We start from the raw sequence: 19,138 nt of genomic DNA, 5'->3' as shown, positions 1-19,138 counted from the left end.
AATAGGTACAGTGTATAAATACAATAAATGAATACTGAAAATCTATGCATAGTGCTCTGTGATGTTAAGGTACATGGTTATCACTTAATTTTGATTATGAATTGTTGTCATCAAGCATGTTTTTTCAACAGAGATGAAGTCAGTTAAGTGTATATTTCCTACTGTGCCTGTGAATGAAATTTACTTTCTACAGATGCTCATACTGTACATTTGTATGGGTGAAAAAATACTTTTATTGTATTCCTTTGGCCTAAGCAGAGTGGATATGTGAATTGGGAAATAATTGAATGCATTGTATTACGGAATGAGGGAAATTCATGACACGGAATCAAATCATCATCACACAAAAACTTAAAGTCATAACAACTTTATTCCTCCCACTGGATTCTTCAGACGGCATGGTCCCAGTGTCACTCGAAAATGAGCCATCTACACTCTCTTCACATGGGCCGAACAGGCCACACCTCCTTTGTGTAAATGCGTATTCGTGACATATCTCCCCCACAGAAGAAAGTTTGCCTATCTTTGATGGTCAACACTTTCTAACAAAATTAGAAATGAATATGCGCTACTGTGTTTGATTTACTTACTTATAACACAACGTACAACGTATGCATGTGTATACTGGTACTTTCCAGTCAGATTATCAAACGAATAAAATCGTTAGCTAAACTACTAAACTGTGCAGGCTTCAAACGAGCAATTAAACACATAGAATCGATCGTTTTTATAAAAATCAAATAATTTCGTTGATTGATCTATAATTTACATCGATTTTACATCTGCTGGCCACTGCACCCACTCTATACCAATTCTACCGTAATCGATCATTACTCGACAAATCCACAATCTACCATCGTAGAGTACCGCCTTTACCATTATACAAATGACACCATTAAACTTGCACTGGTTGGTGCAAACGAACACTCATTGTAACGACATTCACATCTATATGAATATTCATGACGGCAATGGCACGCTACGTGCGCGACGGTACCTGTACGCAAGTCGCTTAAAGATAATATAAAGTTTTGGTATTACCTCAAAAGTTTCCCGGAATTTCCTTGTCTTAGTTTGTGTTTCAGGTTAAAGTACCTTTCATATAACTAACACTGTGAGACTTACTCGCCCCAAAGTGCTCTCATGTCTTAGTAATCATGCAATAATGGTTTCGTACCAGAGCCACCGCCGTACGGCGGCGAGGTAGTACACGTATTGTACGAAACCATTATTGCATGATAACTGCGACCAGCAGCGTGCAGCCCCATACGCATACTGAGTAGCTAACTGCGACCAGCAGCCCCATACGCATAGCTAAATGGGGCTTCGCATTGTAGCCTACAGGATCATGACAGATTTAGTATCGCGGGTAAATATCAACTTAAAATCCAAAAAATTCTTCAATTTGAAGACTTACCAATTAAGTTGAAGTCTTGAAAACAGGCTTCGAACTACGTTTGGTTCTGCCAATAGTCCCTTTCTGTTCGAATTGATGACTGAATGTGACTCGGTCGAGAGGACCTTGGGAGAGCTACACTGAATTGACGGCCAGCGCATGCGCACACAAACATCTTATCCGTTCGTGGATTTGAAATTTGTTCGCATGTGATGTGTGCGTATGCGCTGGCCGTAGTAGTCAGTGTATGTAGCTCTCCCAAGGTCCTCTCAACAGAGTCACATTCAGTCATCAATTCGAACAGAAAGGGACTATTGGCAGAACCAAACGTTGCCCAAAGCCTGTTTTCAAGACTTCAACTTAATTGGTAAGTCTTCAAATTGAAGAATTTTTTTGATTTTAAGTTGATATTTACCCGCGATACTAAATCTGTCATGATCCTGAATGCTACAATGCGAAGCCCCATTACGCTATGCGTATGGGGCTGCTGGTCGCAGTTAATTGCATGATTACTAAGAAATGAGAACACTTTGGGGCGAGTAAGTCTCACAGTGTTAGTTATTTGAAAGGTACTTTAACCTGAAACACGGAAATTCAGGGAAACTTTTGAGGTACCAAAACTTTTTATTATCTTTAATAAATATGCATAAAAACGAATGAGAACGGCCCAGTACTTACTACGTTGCTACGCAACAACGTCATTACCTATGTCGTAATGCGGGTACCTCATTAAATATGTTCGCACTCTGAAAACGAATCACCATGCGACGTATACACATAAACACAAGCAATACAGGTCCGTGGTTTACAGGGGTGACAAACGTCTGTATGGTTTCCAATGCACTGAATATTGGCAATATTCACTCAAATAAACTCAAGTGTATGTTATGATGCAAAACAGTGTCAGAATTCTGCATTGAACTTGAAAACATACAATAAAACATATTGTAGCTGTATACCACAATTTAAATGTGTACAAAACATGCTTACATAATGGTAATGCGCTAAAACATGATAATTATACCTCCTGCATCATGCTTAAAAGGTACTGCTCAAAAAAAGGTACATGTACAGTTGTATGTACAGCTTGTACTTTCACACATGTACTGTACATAATTATTCATGAGAATTGTTAAACATACATTGGAACAGCTGGTTCACTTTGGCATTTTCTTGCACACATAATCTGCTTCTATGAAATATGACTTTCTCTGTATGCATGAAAATATAGCTGTCTATGTTATACAGTACACAAAATAATGCTTTAAACACGAGATGAGTCAATCTTTTCCATGCCATAATCTTCCCAACATTCACATGGAATTAAGAAAGATAATTTTTTTTTAACACTTTTTGCATAGAATCTTTGACTCAGCGTACTGACCTTGTATCAGTATGACAATAGGAAACAGAAAAACCAATTTCTGTGACACACCTCGACCCAAAGTTCCCGGAACGCCGAAGGCGCCCCCATTCGTCGAAAACTCTATCGGAACACTGCAAATGCTTTCATAAGGAAATGACTGTTTGCGATTTGGCCTGATTTGATAACGTTATCGGCAATTTATAAGCGATGTATAAGCCACTGTCTGTTTATAAGCCAGTATCCGTGTGCGATTTTTTGGCGAGTTATATCCCAAATGATAGTTCTCTCAAGCATTTGGTGTGATTTGATGACGTCAATGGCGATTTATAAGCGACTTGTAAGCCACTGCCTATTTATAAACCATTATCTTTTGTGCGATTTTTTGGCGATTTATAACGCAAACGAACGACTTGAACGCCATCGATGCATCGGGTGTTGATCACAGAACTCTTCTGTGGTGTTGATCATCATCGCATGTACATGTACATGTGTTGTATTCAACAGCATCCATCAAATACAAAGTTCATGAGAAGTGAGAAATGAAAGTAGTCTGGTGTGTTTGTAAGTAAGCTAAAGTTTTTTTATCATTTGTAATGTCACGCTGTCGCACATACAGTACAAAATCAACGGCGATTTCGTGGTTTAGGCCCCCACTCGCTGAAAGTGAGAGCGCACGCATTCCTTTTATTTACAATTTGTGCCGCGTACTCTACTACTGGATTGTTGTCCCATACATAAACATCTGTGTTGCCTATAGTTAGCGTTCAAATCTTTCAACATGCGTACCGCTGCACGGTGGTTCTAGACCTAACTGTATTGTATTATCAACTATTCTTCGTGAAGCATGGCTAACGCAAAGTCAATTAGAGGTGGATTGAAGGGTACCGATTGAAGTCCCCATTGCGTACACTGTATTGTATAGCGATAGTGTGTTAGTGTTATGTGTGCGAGGTGAATGAGGGCGGCCCATCCAAGCAAGGCCTAAACCACGATTTTAAGCCAAATCAACACGTTCATTATTATAGATAGCCTAGATAGTATTTCTACTTCACTCTAAAGTTATAGGCCTGCCGAAGAAAGACTAAGGCTGAACACTTTTCAAAAAAGAAGAGAGAAGATGAAGACATACATGTAGTCTACTCCAATCATACAGAACACCGAACATGCAGAAGATGGCAGAATATTCAAAAACATTGTCATTGACAATTCAAAACCTGAGATTGAGAACTATTTTGAACTTGCCACTCGCACTCGTGAGTCGTGGTTATCATAGAACAAGAGGCCATTCCATGAAACTAGCCAAAGCAAGGAGTCGCCTGGACATCAGGAAAAAAACAAAACTTGTATAGCCAAAGAGAATAGGCCTAGTATAGTAAACGAGTGGAACAATTAAGCTTCCATAATCAACTGTTGACGCCCCCACACTCATTAACGTCAAGAAGCAACTATCCAACTTGGGTTTTTACATGGGCCCCATGGGACCCCCTTAACCCTGCCACACCGTGCTACATTTAGTGTTTATAGATGATATCATATCGCCAAGAACGACTACATGTAGGTGTGGCCTTCAATAAAATTCAAGGAAAAAATTTGTGTTACGTCGTAGCTGTAGCCGCTCTGCACCACTTGCAGAGTTTACCTCCCTCGCGAAGGCTAGGGCCAGGCTTGGGAAAGAGTTGCGTACACGTGTATTTTCTTCAGCATTGCTGCAGATAGTACTTTTAAATGGATTTTTGGGTACCTTCAAACTATCTCCAGCTTATTTAGGGGGCATAAATGATACGAGTTCCAAATATTCTTCAGGTTAAAAAAATAAGTTTAACTTCACAGAAAAAATGTCAATTTAGAAATTAAAATACTTAATTAGGGGGCCCAAAATAGATGCTTGTTGGTAGGGAGGACAGTGAAATCTGGTTATTTTGAAATCATATCTGTCAGTACACAAAAATGTCCTATTGAACAATTTTCTAGTTTTTGTCAAATTTGAAATGGGATATGAAGGACCTTAAAAAACCCATATGGAAGTGGTATCACATGAAAGCTTGAAGTATGGGGATCATTTTCTGATCATTTATTTTAATGCTAGTCTTGTTCTAGAGAGTCCGATTTTTGCAGCAGAATTTTTAAATGTAATTTTTAAGTTAAAAGATTGTAACTTTACCAAGTTTTTTATCGATGTAGCTGATCCATTGTCTTTCTCTAGGCAGGAGCTATCCAGTGATACCAAACTTGTCTGGTTTTTATAAAAGAATCCAAGCAATAAGTCATTGGCCTCCCTACTGTTGGCTTTTTGCTTCCCTGCCACCCTGTTGGCTATACATTGGCATAATAAAAACTTTTTAAAATGTCCAGGAATACACCATTTCGAATCAAAAACATTATAGGTATAAATACGAAAAAGGTATTTTTCTTTAATGCGTTCTTTATGCGGGAGCCTTCTCTGCTGCTCAAAAATGTTAAATGGATATTCAGGTCCCTTCAAACTCATCCCTCTCATCCACACTATGTTCTAATCATCCCCACATTAGAATTTCACTTTGAACTTAGGAATATATCTGGGCGGCTCCCACAAAAGGAATCTGTGCTGTTGCTGTATTATTCTTTACCAGAATCTGGTTACTCTTAAAAAATACCCTATAGAACAATGTGTCCACATCCGCCTATAATCGCAGTTTTACTGTTTCCAATAATATCAAGTTTCAAGTCAATAGATGAAAGGATGCATTTCCTTTGGGCAGCATTTACAATGCTCATGTACACATTTGCAAATATCCAATCATTTCAAATTTGAAGTCAATAGGTGAGAGGGTGCATTTCCCTTAGGTAATGCATCCTCTCACCTCCAAACAACCAGGAACATAGGCATCCCCATGTTTCCAATTTTCATATATTGTCGAAAAGAAACATTCCCACATTCTGTGAAAGTTTTAACTACATCATAGCAAGTTTCACTCTACCTCAAAGTCCACTGCAACATTCATCTTGTGCACTCATGACATATTCATTTGAATCCAATACCTCAATTTAGATTCAATTTGTTCAATTTTATAACTTTTTTTTGCATGATTCTGGCATACAACTCGTCAATTGCCCTGGAGAAGGGCCTTGCCTAATGCGTTATTCACACAAAAAAGTACTTTTTTTTTTTTTAGATAATCACATTTTTGATGTTCGAATGTCTCTGTAAAATGGAGTTCTTAATCTTCTGGGCTAGAAATTTATCTCCATTTAGTCAATATTGTTGTACACTGTTCTTCAGAATTTGAATCAATAATCTTATGATAGTTTCTACGCTACACTCACTTTTATGCTAAGACCTTTCTGCCAGGAACATTTACCTAAGCTAAGGCCCTTCTGCAGGGCAACCGACGAACTGTGCATGTCTCATGTAAAGTGCTCATTCAGAGCATACATGTTTTTTTTTTAGACAACATAAAGAAATGACAGCATCTATGACCACCAAAGACAGGAGATTTCTCACTGGCATTTGATTATTTAAAACTCATTTCCACAAGGGATATATTATTACCTTTCACTTTCTAGCAATATCAGGATGGAACTTCACTAATGCAATTCAACTGTCTGTACCTTTGGCCCAATAATCATTCTCATGAAATTTCATAGTCATTTAAATGCCCACTCAACTCAAAATTATTGTGCCACAATTGAGCCAAGAGCCAAGACGCAAACTAATGAGGTGTACTCAAAGCACTTTGTTGGAAACTTGAAAGCATATCTTCTTACCAGTCCACCAATCTACTCTCTGCTATACCAATACCCAACCCTAGTTCTGACATCTCTGTATATAAATCTTATACACGAAATACACTTTGAATCAACTTCTGACAGCTCAAAAAATAAATGATATTTCTGACACAATTTCCCTTCTATTTTTTTTTTTTTCATAAAGAGAAAACTACAATCTTGAATTTCCAAAACGGATGACTTTTGCTACAAAATGCACTATACAGTATACACATCCTCCGGTTTTACAGACAAATAACTTTAGAAGTTAAAGCCTCTTTCTGCATCATAATCTGCATCTTTTCTCATACAGAATTTGGTTGTAACGATATGAACTACTGTATAACTGAATGCAACCTTCCTTTTGTGGGTTTTTACCTGATATGACAAAATGTGAAATCACAAACCGAAAAACATTTACTTCTGTATGATCTAAAATTTGTTTACACAACATGACTATACATTATGCTCATCTTTTTGACTGCATGCGTAGCCTCACAAAAATGATGTTGACATGTATCAGACAAATTATACACTTGGTATGCAAAAAAAAACAACAACAAAAACAAACAAACAAAAATGTGTATCATCAGGGTTCATACAGGTCATGGAAATCCTGGAAAGTCATGGAATTTGACCTAGTCTTTTTCCAGGCCTTGAAAGTCATGAAAAACTGATATTTTCATCATAAGGTCATGGAAAGTCATGGAATTGCAAAAATTGTAGAAGTTTATCCGTTGTTTGTGTGAGATGTGTATGTATTCCCAAGTTGCTTCGCTTTGATTTGAGATCAAATTTTCAGTCTAATGTGTTTAGAAAAAAAAAATGTGTGAAAGTCATGGAAAGGTCATGGAATTCTGGCTAAAAAGGTCATGGAAAGTTATGGAATTTAATTCATGAGAAAGAGTATGAACCCTGATCATACACCAACACATTCCAGTCTTTTGGAAGTTTGAATATTGACTTCCAGCTATTGAGGGTCCAGCGTTGAATTATTTTGACGGACATTGTCGCAATGTTTGTCACAGTTATCAACATTCATTTTTTCGCTCTTACAGGAGTCTGCATTCATATCATTTATGCTCTGGAAAGCACATCAGCGATTATGTTGTCCTTCCCTTTGATGTGAGTCACTTTCAGTCCATATGGCTGCAGAAACAGGCTCCATCAAAAGGGTCTCTGTTTCTTACTGCGAAATCTCTCCAGGAAAGTCAACGGGTTGTGGTCTGTAAATACAGTTACTTCAGGCGAGTTGCTCAGGTACACCTCGAAATGTTGAACTGCTAACACCAGACCCAAGCACTCCTTTTCTATGGTGGAGTATCTCTGCTGATGTCTGTTCAACTTCTTGGAGAAGTAGCTGACAGGTTTCAGGAGACCAGATTTATCCTTTTGTAGGAGTACAGCTCCAACCCCTACATCGCTGACATCCACAGCGAGCTGAAAAGGTGTCTCGAAGTTTGGCGCCTCCAGCACTGGATCCGACATCAGCACCGCTTTCAGTCTGTTGAATGGTGTCTCACAGGCTCCTGACCAGTCAAATTTGACCCCCTTCTTGAGAAGGTCCGTCAGTGGGGATACCACATCACTGAAGTTTGGCACAAATTTACAGTAAAAACCCCACATCCCAAGAAAACGGAGGATCTCTTTCTTGGAGGAGGGGGAGGGGAAATCTACGATTGCCTGGACTTTGGCACTACGTGGAGACACACTACCTTGACCTATCTCATGACCCAAATAGGTCACAGTTGTTTTGGCAAATTCACATTTAGCCAAGTTCACGACTAGTCCTGCCTTGGAAAGCCTTCCAAACAGATCACTCAGATGGGCTACATGCTCCTTCCAACTACTGCTATATACCAAGACATCATCTAGGTAGACTACACAATTTTCATGCCCTGAGAACACACCATTCATCATTCTCTGAAATGTGGCAGGAGAATTTTTCATGCCAGAAGGCATGACTCGACCCTGGAAGAGACCTTGTGGGGTCACAAATGCTGAGATTTCCTTCGCTTCCTCTGATAGTGGCACCTGCCAATATCCCTTCATGAGATCTATCTTACTCACATAGGCTGATCTATGCAATCCTCAATACGAGGAAGTGGAAAAGAATCCGTCTTCGTAACCGCATTGACTTTGCGAAAGTCAATACAAAACCTTGTCGACCCATCTGGCTTTGGAACCAGAACTATTGGTGAACTCCAACTACTGTTGCTTTCTTCTATGATGCCATGTTCAAGCATGTACTCTACTTCTTTGTTCACAAGAGCCTTCTTGTCAGGATGAAGTCTGTATGGGTGCTTTTTACTGGTCCGCTCTCACCTACGTCTACCTTGTGAATGGTGTTAGTTGCGCAACCTAACTTATCCTTACACACCTCTGGAAATTCTTGAAAAATTCCAACTACATCCTTCCTCTCTGATTCCGGCAAATGACCAAGCAATATCTCCGGATTAGACATCACCTTTGAATTGTCTACCCTGGGAATCATTCCTGACTTGAAATCTACTTCAGGCAAACTCTCTGCATCACTGGTTACATTATCCTGTACATGGACCGCAGCAACACCAGAGGAGTCAATCATGCTCTTACTACCTGCATCTGTTTCGCCCTGTGCTTCAATCGAAGCAGACTGACTGAAATTTGGCTCAGAATGAACAGCTTCATCCATACTCTCACTCGTTTCGGCGAGGACTGTACCGCTAAATGTAACTTCAGCTTCATCATCTCCATTCTTGTTCTCTTTTTCTCTCACTGCTTGTGCCCTTGACACTACACACAATGGTACAATACCTGGGATTTCCTGCTCCAAGGTTTCTGTAGCTGAATCACTAACAGATTGAGAATACACGACTGGTGATGGCACTACCTTACTACCAGCCAAATCATTTCCCAACAAAAGAGAAATACCTCTCATCGGCAAATTGTCAACAACACCAACTGTCACCAACCCAGACACAAGTTGACTCTTCAACTCAACACTGCACAGCGGGATGGGTTTATATCCCATATTGACATCCTGGATAAGAACCTATTTGCCACTGAAATCGCTTTCATCCAATGATGACTGATCTGCGACGACAAGAGTTTGTGTGGCCCCTGTATCTCTCAAAATGGTGACAGGAATCTCATCACCCCTACTGAATCTGACCACACCACAGGACACAAAATCCTTGTACCTCTCATCAATCTCATCATCATCTTTCATGCACTGAGTTTGAGTTGCTACACTCTGACTCATTCCATGCACTCCACTTGACACACGTACAAAACCATTTGGCTCTGATTTCTCTTGTTTTCCAGCATTTTTCAGCTTTAGCTTAGGGCACTGAGTTTTTACATGTCCCTCAGACTTACAGTAGTAGCAAATGAGCTTTCTTTCATTCCTAACACCACTACTCTGCTTAGCACTACCACTTGCTGAATGAGCTTCACCAGACTTCTCTCCCAGAGAAAATTTCCGCCTAACAGGGGGTGACCTCTTCACCTTATGCGTTAGCTCATAACTGTCAACCACCATCGCAGCAGACTTTACGGTGGATTCCTTGGTGTCATTTACATGCGTCTGCACGTCAACTACCATGCCACGTTTGCACTCTTCTAGGAGCATAATTTCTCTCAGTGCCTCGTATGTAAGATCTACCTTCAAAGATCTAATCCAACAATCGAAAGCGACCTCTTTTCTTCTCGCCAATTCAACATGAGTTTCACCTTCGGATCGTCTCATGTTACGAAACTGTTGTCGATATGCCTCTGGCACCTGCTCGTAGGACTGCAAAATTGCATCTTTCATTTTCTCGTAATCGAACGCATGTTCACAACTCAGAGAGGAGAAAACCACTTGGGCCTTACCTGTCAGCACTTGCTGAACCAACAATGCCCATTCATCCTTCGGCCACTCTAATCTCATTGCTATCCTTTCAAATGTGAAGAAGAATGAATCTAAATCCTTCTCATCAAATTTAGGCATCAACTTTGCTCTACTTGCCAAATCAGATCCAATCGACCTCTGACCTCTGTTCTGCAGAGAGTCTCTAGCCTGCAAAGCTTCAAACCGCATCATTTCCAACTCCATTCTCTTTCTTTCCATTTCATGCTCATGCTCTGCTGCTCTGAGCCTATCTCTCCGTTCTTCCATCTCTAACTTTTCCTTTTCACTCAATTCATCTCTCTGACTGTGATTTAGGCCTACCTTCCCCTTCACTGTCTGACAATTCGACAGTAGGCACAGTGCTTAACTTTGCATGCTTAACTACAGCATCAAGAATCTCTGCTTTACGTGTGCAACCGGTCAAATCTACACCTTAGCCTACCAGCTACAATCTTCAAATTAGCCTTGACCAGCCCTTTCGACCTGGTCACGGTCAAATCCTGACCAACGAATGCTTCCACATCAAAATTGGCCGTGATAACTAGCAGCTGCGTATGCTATGGCTACATAATACGACCGTACCAAAATACACACCACCAAACGCATGTCACAGCAAACGAATGGCAAGTTCAGGCGACCACGAATGGGTCCGGGAGACCAAACAAATAATAGTAAACTTAGTCACAAAACGTCATCTGCAACAAAGAGGCATACAATCAACTCCAGGTCTCCTTACCCTAGAAATGGAGGCAAATTACACCAAACGCCCCATCAAACGATTGCCATGCATCATCCAGTGACCACAACACGTGACTACAATCTACTCACCGCATCAAAATACGTAGCTGGGACTAAGCCAACGTCTCCCCAACGACGATACTGTCGACGAACTTCAACATCCAAACACAACATGACTTGAATGTCCAGTTCCTTTGGACAAGCCCCCAATTATTACGGAATGAGGGAAATTCGTGACACGGAATCAAATCACCATCACACGAAAACTTAAAGTCATGACAACTTTATTCCTCCCTCTTGCTTCCGCGGACAGCATGGTCCCAGCCTCGCTCGAAATGAGCCATCAACACTTTTCACATCGGCCGAACAGGCCACACACCTCCTTTGTATAAATGCATATTCATGACAATTGATCAAAGAAAAATGACTTGATAGATGCATTACATAATGAATGGTACATCAGTAAACTGAAATATGACTGTCTAAGTGAGTATGCAAATTAATGGTCAGACAAATTTGATGAATTGGTTAATGTAGTCATTGATTGATGAACAAATATTTTTCCTGAAGGTATCTCTGTGTCAGTTCTACAGAGTTTATGTGAATCCAAATCCCACCATGTCTGTGGGCCTGTATGTTCTGATGGTGATTAATAGGTGACAAGACATTTGCCCCTGGGACAAATGCTCCAGGACTTGGGGTTAGGATTATGATAGGGTTTTAGGTTTAGTGTAATGTGAGGATGAGGGTTAGGGTTGCGGTTATGTTTGGCTTAGCGTGTGGATATTTCATGGGAGAAAATATCATGGAACCATTTAATGTGTCCCTAGATTGCTCACTGAGTTACCTTGTATACCAGCCTTGATACCCTTCCTCCTTTGTACCTTAACTAGATCCACAGTGAAGACATTCTCCTGAAGTTCCATCCCAGCTTCCATGAGACCTACGGTGCAGAAGAGTTCACTGTCATGTTCACCTTTTCAAGGTAGGCCTGCGTGTGAATGATCATTTACTTCCAAGGTTGATGCATGGTGAGAAATCACATATGCCTTAAGTCCCAAAAAAAAAAATTACAACGGGACCCTCCACATTGATATCTTAAGAAATAGTGAATCAATCTAAATACAAATTCAGGGTATGAAACTATAACTCATTGCCCACATCTTACAGAAAACCCCGTTCGATTTGCTTCAGTGGTCAAAGAGAAATGAGGAATTTTTGTAGAGGATGTCGGGAATCTCTTCCCTCCAAGTTCTGTCTATTGTATTCACACACAAGAGCATCAAAGTGCTAAAATTGGAAGAATCAGACTCGTGACATGCTTTACAACAATCTACATTTCTCTGTGACCGCTTAACCAAATTGAATGGGGTTTTCTGCAAAATAGAGCTAAAATGTTATATTTTAAGACCCTGAAGTAGCATTTAGACAGATCAGTCATATTGGGTGTTATCAATTCGAAAATCTGATTGTTTTGGAGTTTGTTTGTTTTTTTTTTTTTGGGGGGGGGGGACATACTGTACATCATGTTATGGCTTGACATCTGTTCACTTTGAATTCAATGTGTTTCATGGTCACAGGCTCACAGTCATAACAACTTGAACTCGAGTCTGTGGCAAATAGCAGAGTGTATTAATACACTGTACTTTGAAGGTCACTTATCAAATACAATGTAGTGTGTTATTGTAGTTAATGTCATAGATTGTTGTGATGCATGAGTGAGATGCAAACTTTTGTTAAAAAGAAGAAATGCACTTCAATTTACCGGCGACATTACATTCTTATTCAATAGGAAGAATTATCCTGTGAAATCTATGTGAATATAAATTGCCAGTACTACAATGTATATGATCTTGTGTATTTAAGGAGATAAAAAAGACATTTTTAGCTGTATTTGCTCCGGTCTACAGAACTCCACTGAGGCGATTTCACCAGGCCGCGGAGTTTGCTGTCAATCTTGGGGAGCAAGGTAAGTGGAAAAAAAAGATTCTGTTGAAGTTGAACCTCAAGATATGACCTCCTGCAGACATCGCCCTCTATGTCTTTTACAATACAGTCTGACCTTACTTAGTGGCCACCTGTCTATGATGGCCAGCTGTTTCATGCCACTAAAAACTCTCCCTAAGGTAAATCGTATGTTTACGATCCGAGTCTGCAGAAACTGCAAGATTGTGCATGATGAGAGGTCATCTGTCTTACACGGTCAGCAGCAAACTAATGTGTGTCTCTGTCAGAAAATATTTCACAGTATGTAGATGGCGCAGACTGGAATACACACCTCTGACTGTACTTCGTATAGCCAGGGTTCATTTCATGATCAAAGATCCAATTATTTTGTGTTGTGAGTTTCTCCTCTCCGGAGACACGGTTTGATTTCTGAAGATTAAACTTATTCCATTTTTAGCTCACCTGAGCCTTCGGCTCAGGTGAGCTATTGCGATCGCTCTTCATTTTCATCTTCTTCTTGAAAACCCCAAGACCAATTTTCACCAAACTTGGCAGTAGCATCTCTAGGGGGTTAGGATTTCAATTTGTTAAAATGGGCACCATGCCCCACCCAGGGGCCCCCAGGGAGCCCAAAACCCCCAAAATTAAGGAATCTTTAAAAATCTTCTCTAGAACCAGAAGAGAAAGAGCTAAGTTAATACTATGAGTTAGTACAATAATGACTGTAGTTCCAAGTTTGTCCATGTCAGATCCAGGGGTGCCACCCTTGGGGTGGGGGGGGGGGGGTGGAGTGGGGAGGTCCAAACAGGGTGTAAATTGTACATTTTCATCATCTTGAAAACCTCATGATGGATTTTCACCAAACTTGGCAGGTAGCATCCCAAGGGAATTGGGATCTCAATTTATTCAAATGGGCACCATGCCCCACCCAGGGGGCCCCAGGGGGCCCAACCCCCCCCCCCCAAAAAAAAAAAAAAAAATAAGATATCTTTAAAAATCTTCTTCTCTAGAACCAGAAGTGATAGAGCTAAGTTAATACTATGAGTTAGTACATTGATGACTGTAGTTTCAAGTTTGTTTGTGGCGTAATTAGGGATGCCCCCGTTGGGACCCTGGAGAGGAGGGTGGGGAGGGGTCCTAATAGGGCCTAAATTTTACATTTTTATCTTCTGGAAAACCCCTTGACCCATTTTTACCAAACTTGGCAGCTAGCCTCCCTAGGGGAGTAGGATCTCAATTTGTTCAAGTGGGCACCATGTCCCACCTGGAGGGGGCCCCAAGGGACCCAAACCTCCCAAAATCAGAAGAATCAGAAGTGATATGGCTAAGTTAATACTATGAGTTAGTACATTAATGACTGTAGTTTCAAGTTTGTTTGATAGCAGATCCAGGGGTGCCCCCCCCCCCCCCCCCCCCTCTTTGCGCTCAGGGGGGGAGGTCCAAATTGTACGTTTTCATCTTCTTCTTGAAAACCTCATGATGGATGTTCACCAAACTTGGCAGCTACAAATGTAGCCACACTGGGAGGTTAGGATCTTAATTTGTTAAAATGTGCACCATTCTCCTGCCCCCCCCCCCCCCCCAATTAAGGAATTTTGGTACATGTAGAGCTGTGTGAAATTTAGATTAGTAACTGCATGAAATGTGAACTTGCGATACCCAGGTGAGTGTTAGACCCGCGGGTCTCTTGTCTTTCCACAGCTCTTTTCCCGTCTGATCTCCAGCCGAAGCCACCACAGGAGGATATCTCGTTTGTCTCCGTCCAGCAGTCCGTGGTGTACCCTGGCCGCACCAGGCCCATAGATGTCATCCGGCTCCCAGTGCCACCGGCATTCCAAGAGTCTTCCAGGAGTACCGATTCTCCTCCTCCTCCTCCTCCTCCTTCCACCAGGAGCAGACCAGAGATGCTAAGGGGAGGTGGGGACTCCGAGGAGCCCATCTTTGTGGTCCCCAATGCCCTGGTGGACAGGGTGGGGACCTCAGTGGGAGAGGAACCAGGAATGGGGACCAGTGAGGAGGTGGACGCTGGAAAGTCAGAGTTCTTCAACAAGAAGCTGAATGTCAGACAGAGAGCGGCTGTTACCAGGATTCTGAGGGGGGAGGGGCGGCCAACTCCTTACGTCCTGTTCGGACCGCCAGGTACGTGCCATCGCTAGATAAACATGGCCAAATATTTATCAGGCTACCTATATGGGTCTATGTAGTGAGAGATTATAGTAAAAATCTGAACTTTAATTGTAGATAGCAGGCTATAGAAATTTAAACTGTGCTGGTGCGTATATGTGTTCGTATTAAGTGGAAGTTGTTCATCGATTCATTTTCTGTTTCTGATAGGATACTTCTGATCATTGGGTAGAATTTGAAATAAATCTTCCCTTTTGTGACACAATTTTCTCCTTGATAATCATTTTTATTCACTGCAGGGACCGGTAAAACTGTCACCCTGGTTGAGGCCATCCTTCAGATCCACCACCACCTGTCGTCCAGCCGTCTCCTGGTCTGCACCCCCTCCAACAGTGCTGCTGATCTCTTGGTGAGTCAACACGTCTCAATCCATTGACATCTTGGTCCTCCTGAGTTAGACATACCATTTTGTCATAGGGTGAAGGGGAGTGTACGGATTTTGTTTGTTGGTTTGTTTGTCAGTTTATCTGTGTGTAGGTTTCTTGTTTCTTCCTGTCTTTCACATATTTGTTTGTCTGTGTTTAAGTTAAATTGTTTTGTTGTACTAATTTGAAGAAGTGTCTTGTCCCCATGTTTTCAAGTTGTTATGTTTCTTTTTCTTACCTTCCTCTTTGTGTGTGTTTATATGTATGTATGTGTGTGGGGGGGGGGTTTGTGTGTGTGTTTTTTTTTAGGCCATTCAGTATTTGTCTTGATGTTGTTACGTTCTGCAAATGAATTTACTTTGATTTATTTTGTTTGGATGTTTTCTATGCATCCTTTTTGAATGAATGCATGAATGAATGAATGAATGGTTGAATGAATGAATGAATGGTTTATTGATCGTCAAACTTTTTGTGTCGTATGTAGTGCGGTGTTTCTTTCTGATTGTGGCAGGTTTGTGAAGTTGATGCAAAATGTTGGAGACCTTATCACATTAAAGGGTGTGTACAGTTCTGGTCGAGGTGAGGATTTAGCTTTTTACGTTTTGCGAGATATTCAGAAACCACTCTATGAAATGTCAAAGAGCATGCAGTTCTAAGGGGTATCAAAAGTTTATTCGATGAAAATCGGTTTTGAAATGGCTGAGATATCCAAAAACAATGTGAAACAAAGAGATCCTAATAAAGTTGTGGCATGTCGCCTTTTATTATTTGCACTTTTTTGGATATCTCAGCCATTTGAAAACCAATTTTCATCAAATAAACGTTGAATCCTTCTTAAAATTATATGCTCTTTCATATTTCATAAGAGGCTTTTCATTATCTCACTAACGAATGTCCAAAATATGAATCCCCACCTCAACCAGTACTGTACAGCCCCTTTAACTTTGAGATTTTTTTTTTTTAATTCTTAGATTTTAAGACAAAGTAGCTATTTTATATAACTTAGTAACCAACTACAAGCTAGACATCTATCAATAGACATATTACTCTCAAAGACATAATAAAGAGGACCCATTGTTATTGGAATCTCTTAGATGTTAGACCTTCAAACTGAGATAAGAATTCAGCCGCAAGTATTTTTGTGAGAAATTGTGTGAACTGGCTTGCATATATTTGTATCATAAAAATGACAAAACAAAACAACACATACACACACTCACTCATTGAATCTTCAGAAAATAACTTTTTATGTACACTTTTAGAAGATATTTTGGAAGAACATGCTTTGTTCTCTCCCTGCTCTTCGATCATGATTTTGACACATTTTGTCTTCTTGAAATTCTGCAATTTTCCTTCAGACTGAACGGCTGCACCTCAGTGGACGAGTGAAAATTGTCGATATGATCCGACTGAATTCTTTCCGCAGAGTGGAAGAGGTTAGTATGAGTCCCTGTTTGAGCGCTGATTTTTATTACCTACTCAATATCCACATAATGGAACAGAACTTATGAGGAATTTGAGATGTTGGGTTTTGTAGGGACTTTTTTTGTCCCCGCCGAACGAGTTCGAGCAGGGGACTATGAAACGGGCTCCGTACGTGTGTGTGTCCGTGTGTCCGTCCGTCTGTCCGTCCGTCCGTCCGTCCGTTTGTGCGTCCGTGTGTGATCAAAATGTTCAAAATGCTTCTCCTTTGCCATTTCTAACCCGATTTCGATTCCGTTTGCTTTATGTGATGGCACTAGGTGAGGGCTTCAAAACTTCTACACAGAATTTTGACCTTTGACTTCTTTGACCTTTGACCTTGATTTTTGACCTATATTGTACATTGGCTACAAAATGCTACTCCTTCGCCATTTCTAACCCGATTTCGATTCCGTTTGCTTTATGTGATGGCACTAGGTGAGGGCTTCAAAACTTCTACACAGAATTTTGACCTTTGACCTTAATTTTTGACCTGTATTGTACATTTTGCTACAAAATGCTACTCCTTTTCCATTTCTAACCCGATTTCAATCCGTTTGATTTATGTGATGGCACTAGGTGAGGGCTTCAAAACTTCTACACAGAATTTTGACCTTTGACTTCTTTGACCTTTGACCTTGATTTTTGACCTGTATTGTACATTTTGCTACAAAATGCTACTCCTTCGCCATTTCTAACCCGATTTCAATTCCGTTTGCTTTATGTGATGGCACTAGGTGAGGGCTTCAAAACTTCTTCACAAAATTTTGACCTTTGACTTCTTTGACCTTTGACCGTGATTTTTTACCTGTATTGTACATTTTGCTACAAAATGCTACTCCTTCGCCATTTCTAACCCGATTTCGATTCCGTTTGCTTTATGTGATGGCACTAGGTGAGGGCTTCAAAACTTCTACACAGAATTTTGACCTTTGACCTTAATTTTTGACCTGTATTGTACATTTTGCTACAAAATGCTACTCCTTTTCCATTTCTAACCCGATTTCAATCCGTTTGATTTATGTGATGGCACTAAGTGAGGGCTTCAAAACTTCTACACAGAATTTTGACCTTTGACTTCTTTGACCTTTGACCTTGATTTTTGACCTGTATTGTACATTTTGCTACAAAATGCTACTCCTTCGCCATTTCTAACCCGATTTCAATTCCGTTTGCTTTATGTGATGGCACTAGGTGAGGGCTTCAAAACTTCTTCACAAAATTTTGACCTTTGACTTCTTTGACCTTTGACCGTGATTTTTTACCTGTATTGTACATTTTGCTACAAAATACTACTCCTTCGCCATTTCTAACCCGATTTTGATTCCGTTTGCTTTATGTGATGGCATTAGCATACTTGCCAACTAGTAAGATTTTATCAGATTCAGTAAGATTTTTTACGTTAAGAATAGCAAAATCAGATTTTCTGTCAGAGAAATCAGATTTTTTTTAAATATTTAGACATACCTTTCATGTGTATTTTCTGAAGATTTGACCGAAAGTAAGATTTTTAACTTCAATTTGCATAGAAAATAAGATTTTTGCAATCCATGAGTAAGATATTTCATCTTGAAATGTTGGCAGGTATGCATTAGGTGAGGGCTTTAAAACTTCTACACAGAATTTTGACCTTTGACTTCTTTGACCTTTGACCTTGATTTTTGATCTGTATTGTACATTTTGCTACAAAATGCTACTCCTTCGCCATTTCTAACCCGATTTCAATTCCGTTTGCTTTATGTGATGGCACTAGGTGAGGGCTTCAGAACTGCTACACAGAATTTTGACCTTTGAATTCTTTGACCTTTGACCTTGATTTTTGACCTGTATTGTACATTTGCTACAAAATGCTACTTCCGGCGGGGGCATATATTACGCACCGCGTAATTTCTACTTTTCCTTGTTCAGAGATGAAGTGGTTATAGTTATATATGTTTTTTTTTATTTTTTGGATATCAAAACTGCTGACACTTTTTTCTCCGCCTGTAATCTGATGGTATATTACCTTCAATTATGTATCATTCTTTATGTATCTCTTTCTATATTTCTTTTTCTACATCTAT

General features: G+C 40.2%; 2 protein-coding genes across 2 annotated transcripts in view; one reads left to right on the top strand and one right to left on the bottom strand.

Annotated features, from left to right (window-relative positions):
• Nucleotides 1–19,138, top strand: part of LOC140238444 (RNA helicase Mov10l1-like) — a 36,299-nt gene that overhangs the window by 10,411 nt on the left and 6,750 nt on the right. The window contains exons 8-12 of the mRNA XM_072318350.1: nucleotides 12,012–12,103; nucleotides 13,029–13,087; nucleotides 14,767–15,204; nucleotides 15,489–15,598; nucleotides 16,973–17,050. Of these exons, the coding sequence (XP_072174451.1) occupies nucleotides 12,012–12,103; nucleotides 13,029–13,087; nucleotides 14,767–15,204; nucleotides 15,489–15,598; nucleotides 16,973–17,050 (777 nt within the window). The remainder of the gene's footprint in view (nucleotides 1–12,011; nucleotides 12,104–13,028; nucleotides 13,088–14,766; nucleotides 15,205–15,488; nucleotides 15,599–16,972; nucleotides 17,051–19,138) is intronic.
• On the bottom strand, nucleotides 9,541–11,292 carry LOC140246325 (uncharacterized). The gene is made up of 2 exons (XM_072325798.1): nucleotides 11,209–11,292; nucleotides 9,541–10,716 (listed from the first exon to the last, which is right to left on the bottom strand). Exons 1-2 carry the CDS (start codon nucleotides 11,290–11,292, stop codon nucleotides 9,541–9,543), a joined length of 1,260 nt encoding a protein of 419 aa, XP_072181899.1.

The sequence above is a fragment of the Diadema setosum genome, chromosome 2 (genome assembly GCF_964275005.1).
Source record: "Diadema setosum chromosome 2, eeDiaSeto1, whole genome shotgun sequence".
Lineage (NCBI taxonomy): Eukaryota > Metazoa > Echinodermata > Echinoidea > Diadematoida > Diadematidae > Diadema > Diadema setosum.
Note: the sequence above shows the minus strand (reverse complement) of the source record. Positions and strands in the feature narration are given on the sequence as shown.